Genomic DNA, 23,001 nt, shown 5'->3' on the forward strand with positions numbered 1-23,001 from the left:
GAATTTTAGGAAGTTGCTCTGACTTTCATCCTGCTTCTAGTTTTTCTTCCTGTCTCCTTGCTGTTGTGGAATTTTTTTGTTTTTATTTTTGTTTACATGTGAGGAAGGACAAGTGGATACACCCACGCTGACATGTTGGTCCAAAGAGTAAAGATGGCAGTCACTGTTTTAAAAGCCTAATATAGCTCCATAATTATCTTCCAGAATATTATTAAAGAGTGACTGTGAAAAATAAGATATTACCTTATATGCTTATTAATTTTTTTAATTTAAATTATAGCTTGAAAATGAGAAGTATGAATTGCAATCTAAAATATCAATAATGAAAGAAACAATTGAGTCATTAGAGAACAAGTCAAAACTCCAAGCTCAAAAACTGAGCCATGTGACTGGTGACTCATCTCATCAGAAAACAGAGATGAACTCGCTTAGGTAAGTCTACTAAAGCTTTCTTTCATTATTTCCCCTCTGGGACATGCTTCTCCTGGGCAGCAGGGTTCAGTGGTGTTTTGTTCTGTGCCCTGAACAGTGTTTTCCCAAGGTGGCCTCATGGGACTGTCTCCTAGGAGCTCTTAGGAGGACGAGGGAGGTCTTTAGGTCTGATTTGCTGAGTGAATCGAGAGAGGTCTGGTATCCATAGTTTTGAAACTTTGACAGGTTGACAGGATCATCAAAAAGTTCTCTGCTTCATCCTTTAACCTTAGTAGACAGTCATGATGTGTGCTCTGTGGGAAGAGCTGCACGGGTCTTAGAGCTTCTGCCCTGTAGACCATCTCCATCTTCTTCTCACCTCTTTTAAAGCAGTGTAAAATCTGAATGTTGTGTCTTCTACTTTTAACCCGTCTGATTTAGAAATAGAAAAATTAGCCCAGGGGCAGGAAGCCTACTGTGCTGGAACTTGGAGCATGGATTTGACGTCTTAGAGACAAATGACAGTCAGAGCAGATCCCAGGTCACTGAGATGGTGACTGCGAACCTGAGGGCAAAAAGCAAAGTTAAGAAATGTTTCCTTCATGAAATCAAAAGGCGACTTACATGGGAACAGAACAGCAGTACACTAATGCATACATTGGGCCATTTTTCAGCTTCAAGTACACACAACTGAAGGAAGTAAAAGCTGTGTCCCCGTCCCCCAGCCCCAACTGCATAGTTGTCATGGGCAAAAGAAATACTTGAAGGTTAGCAGGAACCCTCTACTCTAAAGAGTCAGGGGAATCTATTCCTCTGAATTACACTTACCATAAAAATTAGGAAGAACTCTCTCATGTTAGCAGTCTTTACGTAACTCAGGCATGAAGCAGTAACGCGCTGCAGTCGGGAAGGGTGGTAGTGATTGATTTTTTTTTTTTTTTTTAAGGATTGGTAAGTTACAGCTGAAGAGTTACAGAGCAGTAGATTGTCTACTGTAGAGACTGACTTGGTAAAATCAAGAGCAGGTTTAGGCGTTTCACTTACAATTCAGAAGGACAAAGAAGTGGTGGGGAAAAATAAGTCACAGACTTCATATACAAAAGCTGGGAGTCACAAACCTACGAGTGATGAAGAAGTAGCCAGGAAGAGGAAGGCTGAGGGAAGATTACCAACGGCAGCTTCCAGACTCAGCGTTTAGTTCTCCCCGAGCCTTACTACCGTCTTTATCAGACAGCTTCCTCCCTCCCGATGCCCTCTGCATCCTGTGGAGGGAGCAGAGGGAGCCGCTTCCCTTCAGCTCCAAAGTCCAGGCAGACACAGCGCTATATTTTCATCGCAGAATGGCTAGTCTACTCTTTGCCCAGCTGACCACAGCTGCCATTTTTCTTTTCCTTCAGATCCTAGTCATACCGCTGCTACCTTCTTTTCCTCACAGAAGACTCTGGACATAGAGCAGCTGCTGTCTTCTTGTGGAAGCCATAGTCTGTTCTATAGGTGCTTTGCAGTTTTTGTTCTGATACAAACACCATTTTATCTTATGAATTCAGCCTGCTTCTGCCTTCAGCTATGTGCCCTCTTTTCTTCTCTCCCTCTCTCCCTCTCTCCCTCTCTCCCTCTCTCCCTCTCTCCCTCTCTCCCTCTCTCCCTCTCTCCCTCTCTCCCTCTCTCCCTCTCTCCCTCTCTCCTCTCTCTCTCTCTCTCTCTCTCTCTCTCTCTCTCTCTCTCTCTCTCTCTCTCTCTCAAAAGGTATTGGGAGACTTTTTTCCAAGGCCAGCATGTCTTTAATATTCTGTTGGTAAACATTGGTAAAAATTTGAGTTCAAGCTATCAGATCTAAATTCAGCACTAAACTCAGTACGAGCCACAACACACACCTCTACTGAAACAGAAGGACATGGTCCAAACCTCGTAACATTGTTAGTGTGGTTCATTGAGCTCTTGTTACTCAAAGGACATGATGTCATACATGAAGCTGATTCTCAGGGAGCTGTGGTACATGCTACTTTCTACCTTGTGGGCCATCTTTTCTTTCCCTTCCTGTGTTAGGCATATTTTCCCACCAAATTTCTATGCCTTCAGCCAGGCCTCAGAGGATCAGACAGAACCTACAATTGTAGAAATAGCGAGTCTTTGGTCTGGTTTCTTGCTGTAGTATCAGAAGACAGTATGAAATAGCCATTTTGAAAATGGCAATGACTCTTGCTTCTCTTGAACTACAACTTTTAATGAGGTCCCACAGTTTACAGCTTAATCCAAATCTTTACAGGATAAGATGGAAATATCTGTGTGCAGGGATGATGGGTCTTGACACCTCTGCATGCTAGCCAGTCTCTAGAACGGGGTCAGCAAACTTCCTGTTGGCACTCAGTAGTTTAGACTGTGGGCCATGCAGTTTCTGCCACACCTTTAAGCCCGGCTTCTGAAAGGCAAAAGTCACTAATAGGCCATTAGCTTTCCAAACTGACCTCTTTTAGGCAGAACTTCACTGTAGAGCTTAGAACATTTATTATGAATGAAAGAACCTTTGGGAGATGTCTTTAAGATATTTTAGATACACTCTGTAACAAAAGGAAACAATTCTATTTATCCCCCAAAATGAGAGTATTCATAGCCAATGTAATGTAATGTAACTCGACTATGAACTTTCAGGCTGAGAGATGATTTGAGCAGGGCATAGGTCTGGCATAGGTCTGTTAGATGGAGAGCCAAAATTAAGTTCAAGTTTACTTTTTTTTTTTTCTGGTGGGAAATCATTTTTTTTCCTCTGTAACATTTAAAGCTAAGTAACTGGTTCATTTTGACTGACAACTTGGTTTGCAAAGTTTCCTTCCAATTTAGAGAGAGTAAAATGGCAGCCCATCTGTGGGCCTCCCTCCCAGCTCCCACTAGGAAGTCTCTAGGCAGCAGAACTGCAGTCAGACTTTTCTGTCGCCCCTCTACTCTCACTCTGGGGTAGAAGAGGTAAAGCCTTTGTTAGGGCTCGCCTGAGGGCTTGCTTTCTGTCAGATCAGATGACGTCCTGGGTGCTTTCGTCACATCATACCGTTTATAAAGCTTCATGCAAAGGAGACATATCTCTGCCTAGAGCTTTAAACATTGTCAGCCATTTGCTCTTCAGTAAGTCCTCTGCCTCCGTGGGCCATTCCATTTTCCTCTCCACGTAGAGCAGTGATTCTCAACCTGAGGGAGTGGAATGACCTTTTCCCATGGGTCACCTAAGACCATCAGAAAACACAGATATTTACAATTTATAACAGTAGCAAAATTCTAGTTATAAAGTAGCAACAGATATGATTTTATGGTTGTGCTCACCATAACTTTAGGAACTGTATTAAAGGGTTGAGCATTAGGGAGGTTGGGAGTCACTGCCGTAGAGAGTACTGGTCTCCCTGCATTTTGCACAGAGGGCAATATGACACAGCCTATCCTGGCACCTTGGCCTTTTTGTCATCCTGGACAAGTAGATTGTTTCAGTAAACTTGGAAGAGAGTTGCAACAGAACTACTCCAAGATCACATGAACTAACGTATACTAACATCAGTTCCCTTCTCCTTAGCTGTCCCTGCACACCATGGCCCCAGGTTCAGGAGCACCTACCTAGCCTGCAGATGCTTTTCCCAAGTAAAATTGCCTGGGCCTGGCCTCTCTCTGACTTGGCTTGGTTTCCTTGTCCAGTTCTAAGAAGTCAGTCCAGCTCTACTCCCCTGCCTGCCTCAGTCTTTATCATCCACTTGCTGTGAGAACTCTGTTAGTGTTTCGTCTTCAGAATACCCCAGCATTCCTTAAAACTTATTTCTATAGAAACATCTCATTTTACTCATCGTCTTGGGAACTAGCCCTCTTGCTCATTAGGCATTTTTTAGTCAAGTTCCCATTAGTATCTTCTTTAGTGTCTTATCCTCAAAGGAAACCCCAAAGGAAGTTATTCACAGCAAACTGAGGTAGGAACAGACATAGTAAATACTTCTGCTCAGAGATAGAACTGTCCAGAAGCCTGTGACTATGAGAGCCAAGACCTGTTGCTTCCAGGATGTTATTTCTGAAAAGGAGCAGCTACTTCCAACTAGTAACAGACACCATGGAAGGCTTAAGCGACCATGAGTCCTTCCCCTGGCTCTCTGAAAGCTGCCTTTAGTGTTATCCCATCACACTGTAAGACATGTCTGTCTTCCCAGCACTGGGACCTACAGTCAGAGAACCAACATAAGAAGTAAACTTACAAGCTCACAGAGTCCGGATGGTGAGGACTCACGGGGAGTCTGGAGTGGCAGCGATGCCTTAAAGACAGGGCTTTGACTCTACTCTCAGAAGGAGATTCTGAGGAAAGGGGGGTTGGTGTTAGGGAACTGAGGAGGACTTTAAAACTACCGAAAATCTTCTGGAAGAGAATATACAATTTTATCTTTCTATCATGTCGTTTTTAGGAAGATGAGACCATTTTGGAGTAGAACGGTGAACAAAGATATAATAGTGTGCAATAGAACGCCATTGTTTAGACTGGAAGAGCTTTAATAATAAAAAAATCAAGTAAACGTAAGAAATCTAGCTATCTTAAGATGGCTACTTAATCTGTGAGAGATAAAGAATGCCATTTGTTTTGTCACTGATTAGGATGGTGACTGAGCAGCTACAGCGGTCCCTTGATGACTGTCAACACCGACTTGCCATAAAAAGAGGAGAACTTGAATCAGCCCAAGAACAAATTAAAATGCTGGAGCAAAAACTAGGTGAGTCTTTCGAAATTTTGCTTTTGCTAACCTACGCTGCCTCCACCTAACAAGTGCTCTTCTCCCTCTGTAGAGAGTCTCAGCCACAGGATGACGGTGCAAAGTGAAGAAACTCACGCAATGAAGAAGACCATTGGAGTGATCGACAAAGAAAAGGACTTTCTCCAGGAGACTGTGGATGAGAAGACAGAAAAGATCGCCAACCTGCAAGAAAGCCTCGCCAGTAAAGTATGTATCTGTCTCCTGTTCTCCAGCATCTCAGCAGGGGAGCCCGGTTACTCTCCACTTGAAATATGCAGTTCTTATGCTCTTGGCGAATTCCTGAGACCCAGGGCTCTGTCTACAACATAGCTAGATTTCCTCCTATCCTGGTAATTGGAACCTTTATGGTGGGATTTTATCTGTTTCTAGAATGTGATTGGTCTCATTAAAGCACTCTTTAAGGAAGCCACTTCAGCCCTTCGGTGGGCGGAGACATGCCAGGATGAGACATACAGATAGGCATAGAACTGCGTTTATTTGGAACTGGCTTTTATGTATAATTTATGCAATTGAGCTTACCTAAATTGAGTTGATTATGCAAATTTAAATGAAGATGATTCTGTATGAATGACTTAAAATCTTTTGTTTCTGTGATTTTCCCAGGACAAAGCTATTGCCCAGTTGAAGGCCACAGTGGGAGAGTATGAAATGTCGCTGAAGTGAGTAGCCAGTGAATGGTGTTCATGAGAAATTTCCAGCAAATGCGGCCTTCCTACTGAGCAGAGTCTGGAGCAAGGACTGTTTCTCCTTGAAGTTCGGGCTCTGCCCACGTCAGCCTTGCTCCCTCAGTCCTGCTCTGACTTGCGCCCTGCTGCATTGGGTCGCACTACCCCGTGCTTCACACACTTGCTCTCTGTGCTTACGTAGTCATCTCTTCGAGTCCCGATATCGCAGCTTAGCTTGCTTTAATGGCCAGCTGTTGCATTTATTCCTCAGCTAAACCTATATTGAGCATCTTAAGTTTTTCATGTTTTGTGTCTGGTCTACAGAAAGATTTTAAGCTATCTAAAAAGCAAAGTCACTAAGCATTTATTCTACATGCCTTTGTGTTTTATATAATAAAGGCAATATAAACACAAAATACTTAATGTGGTTTTATATTGTATTTTCTAACACTTGAAAATGTTACGTTTGCTTAACTTGCATCATAATAATATTTACTCTGTGGCTTTAGTCATATCCGAGGGTAGCACTTAACCTCTGCTGTGTTCACACACTTATTGAGATGGTGTCGTCTCGCAGTAAGTGACCTGGACTCCCGTACACTATGACCACCCCAACACTCTTCCACAGCCAGCTACAAGAGACTTTGACTAATCGAGACCGAGAGATAAGCAGCCTCCGACGCCAGCTTGATGCAACTCAAAAGGAGCTGGATGATGTTGGGAAATCCAGAGAGATCTCTTTTAAGGAAAATAGAAGGTTACAAGATGACCTGGCCACAATGTCGAGAGAAAACCAGGTATGAAACCAGGCAAAGGTTCTACACGAATTACATATTTGCTAAGTACTAAACTTCTAAATACACTATTCCAAAATGCACTGGGACTGAATGTAAGCAGGGTAACTCCTTAGGGGAATGGTGTCTATCGGCATTAGCAAAGGTAGCTCTCATAAAACAGCCAGCACAGTGGTCAGACCAGTGCAGCTACAATCTCCTTTTCCTCTGGAGTTGAACTTCCTTCTAGAAGTTGATTGGTTTGTTTGTTTGGACACGGGGTCACATGTAGCCCAGCTGGCCTTGAACTCCCTGTGTAGCCAAGGTATCTTGACCCTGATCCTCTCTGTCACCTCTCAAGTGTGGGAGTGACAGGTGTGTCACCAGGCCTGATACCAGTTAGTTTTTGCTGCTAGGGAGCATAGCTTTTCTTCGGATAGAAGTTCTTGTCACAGGATTGGTAGGACACAGCATCAGTCTTCGGGCACCTCTTCGTATGTATAAAGGACCATGACGGGATTTAGTAATTTGTGCTTGTTTCCATTGTCTTAGAGATGTATCTGTAAACAAATAAAGGGATATTTTAAATGTAAGGCTTTGTTTGTACTGGTTTATTACAGAATTATGCAACGGAGACTGATTTCTTTCATGTAATGTAAAATTTATTCTCAGTATTACTCAGTGTCAACCATATTGTAGTTATATCAACTTTAATGCCAACTCACTGGCCCCGATGTAAACTCAAATACAAGGTCAGAACTGTCATGGGAGTTTTATGGCAAAGTTTGCTAAAATGTCAAGATCAGGGATGGGGAGATGGCTGAGCTGGTAAGGGTGCTTGCTGTGGAATGAAAGTAAGATGTTCTGAGTTCAAATCCCCACGCCCATGTAAAATGGCTGGCATGGCTGCCTGTGACCCCAGAGTTGGGGTTATAGACTAGAAAATCCCAGGAGCTTTTTGACCAGCCAGCCTCAGTGAAATGGGGAGCTCCACTTCCATTTACAGGGCTGTGTCAGGAGAATAGGGGGAGGGTGGCAGAGAGTGAGGTCTGGCATCTTCCTCTGCTCTGTGGATCTGTAGACATATGCTTTCACTGCACACACACACACACACACACACACACACACACACACACACACACACACACACAAGGCCAGCCATGGGGAAAAAAATAACCCAGTAGAGGTTTCCCACATTTTCCTCTTCAGTTCCAAAGGAGTGTGTACACAGGACTCACATTGACACTGGCTCTCTCTGCTCTGCTGACTTACAGGAGATCTCCCTGGAGCTGGAGGTAGCAGTGCAAGAGAAAGAAGAGCTGAGGAGCAGAGTTCACAAGTACATCACTGAGGTGTCACGGTGGGAGAGCCTGATGGCCACGAAGGTGAAAGGCAGCGTTAACTTGCAGCTAAGACCGGCTTTCTAAGAACTCTGTGCCTCCAGCATTAATGTTGGACATTTAAGATTAGATAGTAGATATTTGAGAGTAGAAGTCTTTCCTACTAACTTTATCTTTCTCCATGGAAACACTGATGTTTCCTGAATTCAAGCAGCTCCTGGTGTGAGGTGTGTGTGTGTGTGTGATATAGATGTTTCATCAACGGTACTGACTTAGAAATAATGTACTTGTTCTTAAACCAGGAAAAAGAAAACAACGACTTACTAGACAGATTCCAGATGCTTCACAACCGTGCTGAGGACTGGGAGATCAAAGCTCAGCAGGCGGAGGGGGAGAACAGCTCCGTCCGCCTGGAGCTGCTGTCTATCGACACCGAGAGAAGGCACCTGCGAGAGCGGGTGGAGCTCCTAGAGAAGGAGATCCAGGAGGTAAGGCTGTGCTGCCGACTCCAGCCCCGAGCCATCACCTGCTACTGGCAGACTCTAGTGGGTGCCCCGCCCCTGTTCACAACGGCAAGAGACGGGTGACATAAGGTTTGCCATTTAGCCACTCTTACATGTCCTGTACATTAAGTACATTCTTAATGCCACTCACTTAGTCTCAAACGTATTTACCTTAAATCATGTTTTGTCCTTTTCCAAGGCTGCATTCAAATGTGGCCGAGCCGCTCACCTTTTGGTGAAGTTTGTTTACTTCCACACTTGGGATCTTGACAGCTGTGCTCCCGTGACCATGGTGTTGCTGGTTACTTCTGTGAGCGCTGGGACAAAATGACAAGCAGTGGGTCAGAGAACTGGCTCAGGAGTTGAGCACTTGGGCATAAATAAGCTTTCATCATTGTGACAGTTGACTGAAAATGTTATTAATGCTGTTTTGAGTTCAGCTAAACTAATAAGGACCCACAGTTTGATATAATTAGATTACCTATTTGTTTTTTTGGTATAATTTTCAAATTTTCATCTTTCAGGAGAAAGTAATGACTCTGTGCTGCACGGAGTTAGAGCCCCCCAAATAGACATATTTAGGTACTAAACTTCAGACTGTTATTTTGCAGTAATGTCTTTGCAGATATAACCGAGGAAAAGGAGGTCATGCCTATAATACCCATATAAAATGAGGGCTATTTAGACAAGCAAAGACATATTGGAGAGCACCGTGCAAAGACAGGCAGACACTGCTGACCGCTGCTTCATGCTGCTTTGCAACCTCCAGTGCGGGCGTGGGGTGGGCTCTGCTTCAGAGTCTGCAGAGGGGTCAGCTGTGCCGTCACTTGACGTTTGCACCGTTAGCCCCTGGAACTGTGAGGAGGAAGCTTCTGTTGTAAGCCTCTAACATTGTGGCCATTTGCTGTACACAGCCCCGGTACACCAGTTCAGACTTGGAGATCAAGAAGGGGGTCACTGCTGTTAACAAACACTGGAAAACATAGAAGTCTTAGAATTGGGTAATGAAGAAAACTAGAAGAGTTCGGAGGTGTGTGAGGGGAAGCCTGGATTGTGTTGAAGAGAGATTTCTAGAAGTGTCAGTACTGTGGACTTCACAGAGGGGAGGAAGTCGACCTGGGATATTGGTCCGCTAGGGGAATGCCTGTGTAGCATGTATGACGCTCTGGCTTCGAGCTCCACAACCGCAGGAGCCAAGTGTGGCACACCCGCCTCCTCTCCCAGCGTCGGGAAGAAGTTTCAGGTCTTCCTGATTTATTTAGGAAATCCTAGACCGGCTTGAGCTATTGCAGACACTGTCTCTAAGTAAATAAATTTTAAAAAGAGGAGATACAAACTCTTTAAATACAGAGCACACATGTAATAAATGGAATGTTTCTTCTAACAAGGTCTCAAATAGAACTGAAGAACGTATTACTGGACACTGGAAAAAAGGGTAACCCTGTTGCAAATAATGTGTCAAAATTATGTATAGTGTTTGGAAGACACTAGAACATATGAGATGGGTTTTAACATTGAACTGAAGTGTTTACTTGGAGTGTGGGAGGGAGGCCTCACTTATGAGGGAGGATGTAGAAGACACTGTCAAGCAAAGGAACCACAAGTCACTGGCTTCTGAAAGTATTTCAGCACATCCATACTATCTGTAGGCAGGGCCAGTGTTGTGATTACACAACTTAAGATGGAAGCCATGCATTCAGGCAGCCCTCTCACCAGAAACGTCAGTCTTTGACTGAAGTGGAAGGCAGACTGTGGGCTTCTGGGGTCTTGCTGGAGGAAGATAGGCCACTGTCACCTTTAAGAAAGGGAAAGAGTGACCAAGAATAGTCCAGAAGCCATGGCTGGAGCTCCAGAGGGCAGTTGAGAGGCTGCCGGGACTTGCACTGCCATGACTCCAGAGGACGTGGGCCCAGGTTTGAGGCTAGAAGTCTCGTACTATCCAGGAGCAGTGCATTAATACCCAGACAACTTACTCTCAAGACGGAATAGAAGCTGTATTGCTTGAGTTCAGACTTACTTTGGACTAGGGTCATGGTTTGAATCTCACATATCTAAAGATGTAATCACCAGTCTGTGATGTCACTTCAGGGTTTGGAGTCTTGAGGAAGTGGAGCCTCACTGAGGACGTTAGCTCATGGGGTACATCATCGAGGAGATGTCAGGACCTTGGTCTTCCTTACCCCTCTTGCTTGCAGGCTGCAGTGCAGTGAGGCTCCTCTGCTCAGAGTCGGCCATGCAATTCTGTCATGATATCGTTACCTCCTCACCAACCCCAAAGCACCAGGGCTAAGTGACATGGGCTAAAGTCTCTAACTGTGAGCCAAATGCAGTTGTCCTTCAAGATGATTCTTGGGTATCCTGTCACAGTGGGTAAATGCTGACTCACAACTGTGAGCCAGCTCCGTTCCACTTCCTCTCCGGTGTGGAGTGGAGTCATGTACTCTGTGCCTAGTGCACTGTTGTATTTCGGCAGCAGACAACCGTTTTCTAGTACTAGGGACAAGTAGAGAGAGTAAAAGGTCACCTCAAAGTGCACTAGAGTCATATTCACACCTAAGTTCGATGGCACCTAAGTGAGACTGGGGTGGGGGTTGGGGGTGCTCGTCCTGTGGTTGGAGGCCATCTGGGTTGATACATTGGTGCCAGGAGCTTTTGAGGTTTTTCCTAGATCCCACGTGGTGGGAAGACAGAACTGACTGCTGCAAGTTCTTCTTTGATCTTCACACACAACCTGGCCCAGTAAACACACATTCAAAAGAGTTAAACCTATTGAATAAAAGACTGTGGCCACCCTGGAGGTGCTTCATGCTTGAGAAGGGACTAAACTTTGCAGGGCTTTAGAGCACATACAATCATGACTGTTGAAAATCCTTGAATGCCTCTCTGCTCCTGGGTGCGGCCTGCTTGACAGCAGTGTCTTTGCAGACATGGTTAAGATTAGATCCCGCTGGCTATAGCAGACCGGGATCCAGTGAGCATCCCGTGTCCATCTGAGATAAGGGAAATGTGCGACACTGAGGAGCACTGTGAAATGGGGGTACAGATGTCTGCAAGACAAGGTGATCGCCAACACTACCAAAGAAAGGAGAGAGGCATAGAACTGTGCTTCGGTCTCTAGAAGGAGCTGGTTCTTGAAAACTGGGCTTGTGGGATAGAGAAATGGCCCACTAGTTAAGAGCTCTAGCTACCCTTACAGCGGAGTTGAGTTTGATTCCCAGCACCTACAGGGTGGCTCACAAAAGTTGGTAACTCCAGTTTCAGGGGAATCTGTCACCGTCTTCTGGCCTCTTTGGGCCCTGCATGCACACGGTGTACAGATGTGGTGGCAAAATACCCGTAATAAAGTTAAAAAGAAAATAGTTTTTAAAAGTAATATTGGCTTGCAGCCTCCAGATCTGGGGAAATGATGACCCTTGGCGTTATCAGTGATTTCTCTTGCCGTGATAATGCACCCTGGCCAAAAGGGACACAAGGAAAACAGAGGTTACTCTGGTTTCTAGTTCCAGAGGGGGAGTCCACACGGCAGCATGGGAAGAACAGGAAGCTGAGGTCACTCACCATAGAAGACAGAACCAGGAGTGGGCAGGGCTATAAACTCCCAGAGGCCATCCCCAGTGACACACTTCCTCCAGCAAGCCTCTGTGTCCCCAAATCCCCATAGCCTTTCCAAGAGTGCCACCAACTGGGGACCAAGTTCAGCTACACAGCCTACGGAGGACATGGTCCAGTCAGCCCTGCACACTCAGTCTGCAGCATCTGTAGTGGCGGGCCTCCAAACTTTAAAGTAACTCCTTAGCGGGGTTCCTTATAGTTTTGTTCTTTGCTATTGCTAATATTCTCGTGTGGTGTATAGAATGAGTTTGTTTTTGTCGTGCTGAGGCTGGATGCTCGTCCTGATGCTAAGAAAGCGTCCTACCAGTGAGCCACACTGCAAACCTGGCCCGTGTGCTTTGAGTGAATCTGGGGGACCTGTTGTTTGCTCGGGGTACTAATAGTGGAAAACCCAAGCATTTACTTTTCTGTAGCAGTGGTATCTCATAAGCTTTATTGCACATACTGTTCTTTTTTAGTGCATTGATTTCTGTAAATTCTGTTAAAGTCATTTTGCTTTTTAAGAGTGGCTATCTTTCTGAAACCCCAAAGGAGATTTTATATAAATTCATAGTTATCAAGTAAAATTTAAATAACAAGAAGTTTAAAATGTGTGCTGTTATGGGAATATTTCAATTTTTGCTCATTATTTCAAAATCACTAAAAATTTAAAGTTAGCCAATGAAACTAGACTAAATTTAAATATAAATTTAGGTATTTGGTACTAAAATAAACCCTAGTTTATTTAGAATTTTAGAATTTATAAGAATGATTTGGAAGTATATATAAATATGTTTTCATATTATATGTTACTATTTGATGAGAAAAATATGTCAAGGGACATTTATAAAGAAAAAAACTTTTAAAAATCTTATTTACAATGCTTTCATATAATTTTCATATTTGTACCTTCCAAATATATATATGAGATATTAGTAGTTATGATTAATAATTACATGCCATTCCTTTTATGCATTAACTCCCTGCTTAGGCTGTCTTAAAATAGCACCTTACTTCCTGAGAATGTTTTAGCATATGCAAAAATTGGCACTTGGTTTTCTGAGGTAAGTTTGTGGCTACCCAAATTCCAGAAGCCATCTCTGAAGGCTTGCACTCTAAGTGACTGAGTTACGTTACTTTCTATGTTCTGCTTTCTGTTCTCAGCACATAAATGCACATCACGCTTATGAGGCTCAGATCTCATCAATGGCGAAAGCCATGTCTCAGTTAGAAGAAGAGCTGCGACGCCATGAAAGCGAGAAAGCGACCGTCTTAGGCGATGTGTCGTCTCTCCGAGAACTTTGCATTAAGCTCGACTCGGGCAAAGACATTATGACCCAGCAGCTGAATTCCAAAAGCCTTGAGCTGGAGAGGGTAGGTGCAGAGAGATGGGGCATACTGTCCTACGGAGCCCTGAGCTCACGCTTGACTTCGTATTCTCTCGTGTTCCCTGTTTGTCCCCTTTGCAAGGTCTTGGTCACTGGGTTTGGCCGACTCTCTGCTGGGGTTTGTCAGTGGAGCACGGGAATGAGATGGGTGGAGCTGAGCAGGGGTCCTTGCTTTCCTGTGAAACACTCTAGATTTGGCTTCAGTACTGCAAGAAATAAAAAGCCGATAAAATTGGGTTTGGAATAGACGGTACTTAAGAGGTTAGGCATTGTCTAGCTGTAGATCAGGAACATACATTCTGTTTTTATTTAAAAGTAAAATTTGATGGAAAGATTAAACACTTTGGGCATTTTTCTAAGTTGAACTTTCTTTTATAATAAAATTTCAAGGCTTCTTTACTGGACTTGCCCATCCCCAAGTTGAGACCTTACTTTGACTGGGCTGGTGTGTGCTCTCGTGTGAGCAGGTCATTGGGTCTCTCGTGCAGTCATGTACAGAGAGCAGGGACTTGTGGCTGACAGTATAGGGAGGCTTGTCATCTCTGTTACCCTCTCTTGATAAGGGGGTGACTGGTGACCATCCTCCGGTGTAGAGATAGAATAACCTTAAAGCCAAGTAAGTCCTTGTAAAAATAGCAAACAGGACTTTAAAATCATGACTTTTTCTTTTTACTACTAAAGAAATGTTTTAAAGTCTTCAACCAAACAAGAAGTCAGTTGCTGTTACGTTGTAAGATGAATTTTTCAAACTAGATCTAAGTTCTTACTAAATTAATCTTTGTTTTTTTCTGTAGGCGGCAGCTGAATTAGAGAATGTAAAATCAGAATCAGAACTGTTAAAAAAGCAACTGATGGGTGAGAGACAGACGATTAAAAACCTCGAGTCACTGTTAGCTACAAACAGAGATAAAGAATTCCAGACCCACTTAACCGCCCATGAGAAGGACACAGAAATCCAGCTACTGAAGGAGAAGTTAAACCTCTCAGAAAGCAAACTGTAAGTGTTGTAGAGCAACCTGTGTGGGAAGGCGGTTTTGACAAGTAGTTTTCAACTTCTGAGGTAGCGGGGTCACTGGGGGTGTGATACAGAACCGCCGTATCTGACTCTTTCCTGCCGCTTCTGGACATCCAGGGGGACCACTCAGGAGGTGCTGTGTTTGAAGCCATAGATCATTGCCCCAAGGTGGTGCCATGGGAACAGCAGGGGAGGTGTGATCTTCAGGGAGGACCTGAATTTGAGGAGTGAACAGAGGAGAGGCGTGTCAGGGCGAGCTGCTTTGTAGATAGGAAAGGCTTAGGGCAGGAGAGATCTGGTTCTCCTCAGTGCATTCGTCACCTTCAGGGAGACTGGTGCTGACGTCAGCCTAGAAGAGGAGAGACTGGACTTGGGAGCGTGCAGAGAAGTGGGCTTTATACAGGGCCGAGGGGAGTTGAAAACCTTGTTCTTTGTGAGGCGAGCGGCAAGGAACCAAGATGCTTTAGACCCTGTGTTCCTAGTTCATGGGTTCTGCGTGTGCAGCACATGCTGCTGGCTCCCTCGCTGACAGAGGCCGGCAGACTGCAGAGGCTCTGAGTCAGAGAGAGCCCTGGTGGAAAGCTGAGATCTTTGTGTTTTCTTAAGCATCACCTCCATTTGTATTTGCCATCGGTTCCACAAAAGATGTCATTCGTTTTTTTATTTCTAAGATCTATACATTTGTTTTTAAGAACTACCCAAAGCCGAGAAACCTCCATGCTTCGAGCTAAAGTGGCAGAGCTGCAGACAGATTATGATAATCTGAAAAGGCAGATGTCACAGGAGAAGTACGAACGGTAAGGCATGTCTGCTCAGCCATAAACAGAATTTCTACATATCTTCTAGCCTACTTAAGAATATTTAATACGAACTGCCAACAGCAAGCTGCTTTAATATTAATATGTAAAATACATTTCCTGGGCACTTCTCCCCTAGAGCAAGAGTCTCCATGACAGAGACAGAGTCCCTGCAGTAAGGGAGCGTCCCGGCTGCAGAAGTGCCTCTTGGAGCATCCTGTGGGGGACGTAGGGTACAGATGGAAAAACAGCAGAGGTCCGTGCAGGATCCCAAATGCAGTGCAGCCAGAGGCTCTGAACGCACACTGCCATGGGTAACAATGGTGACCATGTCATGAGAGCAGCTAGCAGTTGTGAGCTGCACTTGGCATGCCTGGCTGCCCCAGTCTCATGCCTACATGCTGGGAAACTGAGGCCACCTGTAAATGGCAGCTGCTGTTAAACACAAATATGACTTCAGGCCACAGCTCATGCCTTTGATCTCCACAATATGTCCCCTACTGCTTAGTCATGGTCACAGTTCAGTTCATTTGCTTTATGTGAAAACATGGAGTCCTGAAATAGTACAGAGACGAGACCTGTTTAACAACTAAAATCCAGCCAGACATGATGGCGGATACCTGTGTCCCACCATTCAGGAGGCTGAGGCAGAGGGATCATGAGCTTAAAGCCAGTCTGGGAGACCAGTGTTCAAAAAGAAATGCACTAAAATTAAAGTCTAATTTGCAAATCAACAGCCAACTTATATCTCTCTATTGCTCTTTCTTTAGACACTTGAGATAAGTTCTTGAGCAAGCTAAAATTGCCTATTGGATCATTTTAAAACTTTACTCTTCCCTATTTATATCAGAACTTGAATGATATGCTTCATGAAGTAAGACGGGGTTTGCTGTGAAGTCGGTAGTTGTGACTTCAGATAGAAATGAGTTTTATTTACTGTGGCAGTGGTGTAAGTTTTTGACATTTGGAAGATGAAATGCTAAATTGTATATAATGATTTCTCTTCCAAAACTCTTGTCATAATCTCTGTGGCCCAGAGCTAAAGACACCCCCTTTTTCTTCCCCCTGGGCCTCAGAGGAACCACGGGCCTCATGAACACACAGTTCCTGCTCTTTACCCCAGACTGTGACTCACTGTCATGGGCACCATCTCCCACCCTCTGGGCAACAAGACAGTCTAGGTAGCCCAGCATTTGATGGGCCCCAGAGGCCACCGTACACTAGCAGGACCCTGTGTCTTTATCTAGTTGCCTTGGATAGCGAGAGAAATCTGGAGAGGAAAAGTCTTTTAGAAGTTTCTTTGGCAGAGTAACATTGAAAAGAGAAAAGGTTTGAGCAGCTGTACTAGGAAGAAAAGCTGAGTGCTGAGTAGCTGAAGAAAAGGGCAGACGGGAGCCCCTGGGCGGACAGCCGGGTGTTGGCACACTCCTGACACTAGGAAGGGCAGTGTGAAGAAGAAAGTGGGTTCCTTTGTCTCTGGTGTTTGGGAGAATAAAGGCACGTGAAGGCTAGGTGTATGTGCAGAGAAAGGAAGGGCAGAGGAGGGAAGTGTGCAGGGCAGGAGCACTGTTCCCAGGACCGGGACTGCGGCAACAGCAATGTTAGTGAGCTACAAGTGATACACATTGCTTCAAGCATGGGTGTGTAAATGACTATCTTTGAGTACACACACACACACACACACAACACACAAACACATGTGCTCATGATGGTGCACACCTGTAATCCTCAAACTCAGTAGGATGAGGCAGGAAGCTTGTGAGCCTGAGACCAGCCTGCCCTACATAGCAGAAGCCGATCTCAAGAAGCGTGTGTCTGCCGCGGTAGAGGCAACTGTCAATTTTATTGACATTAGAGTTTGAACCTCCATTTGCCTAGAATCAGGAAGGACTTCCTAAAGCAGGCCCTGGGAAACAGCGCTGGCGTGAGGATAGGCAGAGACACAGGGCCCAGTAAAGACTAGGAAATGGCTGTGGAGGTAGAAGCAGAACCAGGAATGGGCAAGGAGGAAGCTGAGGTGCTAACTGCTCAGATGCCGCAGAGATGTAAGGAAGCCGCATGGTAGCTCACGTGAGAAATAGATACATATTTAAAGCAGAAAGAAGTAGGTTCTCCCAGAACCACTATTAATATTTTTAGTTCAACATCTAGTTGTATGTTGTTTTTGGGTTTTGTTTGCTTTGGCTTGTTTTTTAAGACAAGTTCTCCCCTCATGCCTCTGTCCTGCCACGCGCTATCCTGATGGCTTGTGTGGCTGTCTGTGTTTCTGAGTGGATATTTGGTACCCTAACTTTTAAACTAGATATACCATTGTAATTGTTACGTTTTTATGTTATTTGTTAATGCCCTAATATTCTGACATGCTTATAGCATAATTGCTTCGAACAATTTCTTCTAATGTATATTGTTTTAATTCAAATATTTCACACACTCTGATAAAAACTACACATTGAGGCTGGAGAGATGGCCCAGTGGATAAGAGCACTGGCTGCTCTTCCCCAGGCTCTGGTACCTACACAGTGGCTCACAACCATCAGTAACCAACCCTCTTCTGCCCTTACGAGCACCAGGCACATGAGCCGGGCATAGACATGCTCACAGGCAAAGCGCCCATAGACACAACATAAGTTAATCATTTTAATCCTGCAGATTTGGCAAAAGTATATACAGGTAGGCCAGGCAGCCTATCCACTTGTTAGTTCCAGTTGCTTGGGAAGACCAAGGCCGGAGAATCACTTGAGCCCATGAGCCCAGGGTAGCCTGGGTAGCACAGTAAGGCCCCATTTCAAAGACTGAACCAACTGAAATAAAATAAAGGTGGTAGAAATACTGATTACACTAGGAGGTGTTGTGTGGTGGGCTAATGACCCCAGAAGCCACGTTTTAGGTTTTCATGGTGCTTCTGTCTTGTAATCTTCACTTACAGAGAGCGAGCAATCCAAGAGTTGCGCCGACTCGGTCTTCCTACGTCACCTCTGAGCTCTACTCTGAAATCTGCTGTCCAGTCTCCTGAACATACAAATGCATAGTTATCAGGGAGGTATGTATCAGGTTCCAAGGACAGGTAAAGCCGATCTAACATACAAATGCATAGCTATCATGGAGGAGTGTATCAGGTTCCAAGGACAGGGAAAGCTAATAAACATTTTGGAATTGTTCCTGTCAGAGGAAGAGAGATGGCTTGGAAAGGTGTTCCTTGGAACTTCCTAGAGCAAAGGACATGTCCTGCGTGTCGGTGGCATGGCCCCAAGTTGTAAACATGCACGTACTGCACATGTGCTCTGTGCATTTCACTGTGTGTCATCTTTACCTGAACAGAGAGGCTAGGAGTATGGCCTGTGGAGGAGCACATAAGGAACTCCCGCCTCACACACAGGAACCCCGGGCTCACTCTCAGCACTGCAGAGGAATGGGGGGTTCAGCAAGAGCTAAGACATATGAGACGCCACAGGATGGCCTCATCGCCATGTCTGCACCACACGGGAAATGGAGGACCCAGATATAGAAAGAGTAGTAAGAGATTGCAGCAAACTCTTCTCAACTCTCCGGAGGTGGAGCCAGGAAGGTCAGGAGTTCAAAGTCATCCCCAGCTGCATCATGAGTTTGAGGCTCACCTAGGCTACATGAGACCCTGAACAGGCCGTCAAGAAAAGGTGCCACATCAAAGGTGCATCTCTCACTGGGATTATGCTGGACACATCTATTTGGCATGCACCAAGACAAAGTTTAGCAAAAACCTTTGCTTACAGAGCAGCTGCCTTAATCTTTAAAGCATAGATTCTTCTCCCTTTGTTTTTGGACTTTATCAGTGAAATTGTATATTTCTGGCTTCTTATTTTCTGTGGTGCATTTATGAGATCCAGCCAGTGGTACGTATGCTTTTGGATGGTTACTGTTGCTGCATTGCGAAGAATCCTGATGTAAGCTTAAACCATTAGTTCACACTCTGTGGTTGACAGGAATCTCCCCAGCTGACAGGAGGAACGCCCTGAGTATAGATGGACTGGAACTGCTGACCTCGTTCATTTCCAACTCCCATAGACACGAGGGTCTGTTCTCAAGGAGCTGATGTTAGGATGCCCATGGCTGAGGCAGAGTTGAAGAGATGGACCAGTTCCTTGGAGATAGGAATGAAGCCTGAGTCAGACGCTGGCTTTGACAGATAGTTACTGAAGAATGCAGACTCACTCACTGACAGAAACGGTTGGGTTTGTTTCTTCAAAGTGATGCATTTCTTTGCCTCTTTTAATAGAAACACTGTGTGGAGAAGATAATTGGCATTTCCTCAGAGGCTCCAAGTCCCCTCACAAACAAGGGTCACTCTGTGCCACATACTGAGGCCAGTGTCTAGGGCCAGGCCTACTGATGGCTGATGGCTGCAGTTTTGTGTGAATGTTTATGTTCTTAAACGTTTATTTACCTGTCACCTGAGTCACTGCACCCTTACATCGGGCCGGGCACTGGGTTGTTATGAGGGTGCGTAGACGGCAGTTTACCTCCATACAATGCCTCAGAACAAGGTGCCAAACTCATTTCCATACTTGGCTGTCTGTGGCTTATCTCTGTAGCTGGCCAAGTAGAGTTGTAGTGAGGCCAATAGACCCTGCCTCTCTGCATAAACTTTATTGGAGTATCATCCAACTTTACAGACTGTCCAGAGTAGCCGTTTATCTTCACGAGCACAGCTGGACAGTTATGACACACCCTGTGGCCTGCACATTTAAAAGTTCTATTTCTGGCCTCTCACATCAGGTAGCCTCTAAAAAGTCAGCTGTAACCATGAGAAAGAAACAGGAAGTGAAATGGCAAATGACTTATTGAGTTATGAAAAAGGGGGTCTTGACTTTGTAGATTTCCTAAAAAGTTCTTGGGGACTTGGGCTCCTTGGACTTCATAAGAGCCACTGATAACATCTGGGGGCCCTGTGGTAGATTGATTGCTCACTACACAGCAACAGGTCCCCAGTTTCATTCCCAGTGTCTCATAGTAAATGTGTATGTGCGTGTGTGATGTACTGGCCTGTGTGTGAACATGTGAAGGCCAGAACTCAATGCCGATGTCCTCTGCCGAGCTCCACCTTATCCTCTCAGGCAGGGGCTCATTGAACCGGACTTTCTGTGTCAGTTAGACTGAGTGGCCACAAGCTCCTGAAATCCATGTTTCTTGCCTTCCCCAGCTCAGGCACTTTACCGGCTGGCCCACCTCTGTAGGCCAAGGTCCACAGAGCTCCGCTGTTCCAGCTGCCAGTGCTGCTCTGAGCTCTGACTGTCCACGCCTCCACCAGCACCTAACGGTGGTTATCATTGTAGCCTCCTAGTCTATGGGCATCAGAAGCTTTTCCGCTGTTAACGATTCACAGCTGACAATTTTGTAATAATTGACAATTCTCAAAGTATCACAATACATTTAACTGGTAATCCCTTTTTGTAGATGTTTCTTAGATAATATCAGTTTAATTTTAAAGGATTTCTCCATTGAGCACTGAGACACCAACTGCATATACATGAAATCGTGTCTCTCTAGTAGTAAAAATAGATGACCTAATTTTATTTTTTATTATGTTTTTATTAACACTACAGGGAACAGGAAAAAAAAAACTGTCACAAACTCAGCACAACCCTTCTGACTGTTTATTCTCTACCACACTCCAACTAGCTGTCCTACAATTCAACTCTATTTCCTAAACTGTCTTCCTTGAAGACAATGTCAGACCCCATTGGTAAGGGGGTCAGTCAACAAGACCCCTCCCCTCACGAGGTGCCCGCTACAGTCCCAGGTGGCTGTGCTTCCTGCTGTTAAACCCAGGAGCCCACAAGGATTTCTTTTCAGTTTTGAGTGAATTTGCCAGGTGCTCATGTTTTTCTTAATAGTTACCTAGTTCCTACCAAAGATACCAGTGACCAGCCACACGATGCAGTGTGTGCACGGCTTCCAGGCCTTCGGCTCTCTGGAAGGTCTCCAACCCTCGTCCACTGGGGCCTTACAGAGGCTTCAGTACCTGGCCCTAGCCTTCCTCCTCTACCCAAGGCCATCCTGGTGGGCAGCCCCTTCCCCTTCCCCTCAGCCTCAGCCATTAGCCTTCTGGCAGTACCAGCAGTCACGCCCACTGCACAAGGACTTGCTTGGAGCCTTTGCCAGGCACAAGTGGAAGAAGAGACCAAGTGTCTGTTTTCTTCAGCCACAGCATCGCACAGGCACACGGAGGGACCCGGGGACTGAGCAAACCAAAACTGCCTTCTTACTGTCTGTCTTCACGAAGTAGTGATGCTTCTTAAAAATGATGAGATTTGGGGAACAAGTTTTTATTAGAGACTGTAATGTAAAACTATTGATATATCGAGTGACTCTAATTTTTGCCTTACCTTTCAGATTATGGTTTTCAGTGAGTTTCTACATGGATTTTTATAAGAACACAAGAGTAATGAGATATTTGAAGTACTTGTTCCTGCGAATCATGAACACTGACACAAATTCTACCTCTGTCCACCTTTATTTAAATCAGTGGATATTTATGTAAACATGTTTAGTTTTAAAAGAGCCTTATATATATTTTCATATGTGAAAAAACAAAATATGTATTAATAGCTTAAGTGATGTGATATGTGAATTTTTATTATTCCCAACTAAATTACTCCTAAAAATGTGTTTATACTGTGAATTAATTTAATATGCTCACACTGTGCTTTAATAATCTGTGCTTTAGTGAACCATAATATATGCGTGTAAATATTCTTGCACTGTTTAGGTGTGTTTGGTTTTCGTGCCTGTGTTTATAGCCCATAGCCCATAGCATGGTGAACTCAGAGAATGATCCATTTGGTTCCCTTAACTGTGTCATCAGCACATGATGCTGTCTCTCATCCAGGGGAGTCCATTTAAATCTAGTCTGTTGGCAGAATTCTACTACTACTACTATTACTACTACTACCACCACTGTTACTCTAAGTAAAAGGAAGAGCTATGCGAGTTTATGGTTCCAGAGAGCGAGGAGTCCCTCAGGGAAGCCAGCAGCAAGCAGCCGGCACAGCTCAGAGAGTGAGCAGGAAGTACGAAGAAGCTGTGCACCCCAACAGCCCTCTCCCAGGGATTTACTTGCTCCAGTAAATCTGCACCTCTTCACCTCCTGAGGTGTTTCCGCTGCTTCTGAAGTTCAGACCTACTGCAGATCAATAAACTTGGCTGTCTGTTTGAAAATTACTTATATTCTCATCAACTTTGAAAGTTTTTTCCTGGATACAGAGGGCATGTGCAAAGTGAGCTCGTTACAGAACTCTGGATGAAGTAGTTATCGTCATGTATAACTAACTATTGCAAGCAGGAAGGACAGCAGTGGGAGACATGTTTATCTATGTGGACCTTATCTGGGCTGTCCTGTGGCTACCCACATGATGCATTTCTTTTTAAGGAATTAAACTAAAATGTATTCAGAGTTTTGTAAAAGGAATCAAACAGAAAATTGGGGCATATTTTTTACTAATTAAATTCTTAAATGTACTAGTCTAAAATTTTACAATGTGAAAATCTATGAAGTAAATGTTGATATGTGTTTTTGCTAAAAGTCCAATGTGCATCTGACAATACCTATTTGTGGCCTCAAACCCAGTCTCTCAGAATAGCATGTAAGCACCATCCCATGGCATATAGATCAAAACCAGCTTTTTACAATTTCATTTTCAAGGTTGTAACTCCAAAAAATTTAGGTGTGCCGACCCTTAGAAAAGAGAAGTACAAAATAAGATGTCAGAGACA

The 23,001-nt window shown here is 44.5% G+C and overlaps 1 protein-coding gene across 1 annotated transcript in view; it reads left to right on the forward strand.

The window, feature by feature from the left end:
- CEP135 (centrosomal protein 135) overlaps positions 1-21,729 on the forward strand; it is a 54,925-nt gene extending 33,196 nt beyond the window's left edge. Inside the window, exons 15-26 of the mRNA XM_080920841.1 lie at positions 281-432; positions 5,023-5,138; positions 5,212-5,366; positions 5,784-5,839; positions 6,474-6,642; positions 7,893-8,003; positions 8,261-8,446; positions 13,217-13,426; positions 14,235-14,437; positions 15,148-15,252; positions 18,179-18,292; positions 21,622-21,729. Coding sequence (XP_080776967.1) covers positions 281-432; positions 5,023-5,138; positions 5,212-5,366; positions 5,784-5,839; positions 6,474-6,642; positions 7,893-8,003; positions 8,261-8,446; positions 13,217-13,426; positions 14,235-14,437; positions 15,148-15,252; positions 18,179-18,281 — 1,566 coding nt within the window. The 3' untranslated portion in view covers positions 18,282-18,292; positions 21,622-21,729. The remainder of the gene's footprint in view (positions 1-280; positions 433-5,022; positions 5,139-5,211; positions 5,367-5,783; positions 5,840-6,473; positions 6,643-7,892; positions 8,004-8,260; positions 8,447-13,216; positions 13,427-14,234; positions 14,438-15,147; positions 15,253-18,178; positions 18,293-21,621) is intronic.
- The last annotated feature ends 1,272 nt before the right edge of the window (positions 21,730-23,001 follow it).

This window comes from Micromys minutus, assembly GCF_963924665.1.
Source record: "Micromys minutus genome assembly, chromosome: 1".
NCBI classification, from domain to species: Eukaryota; Metazoa; Chordata; class Mammalia; order Rodentia; family Muridae; genus Micromys; species Micromys minutus.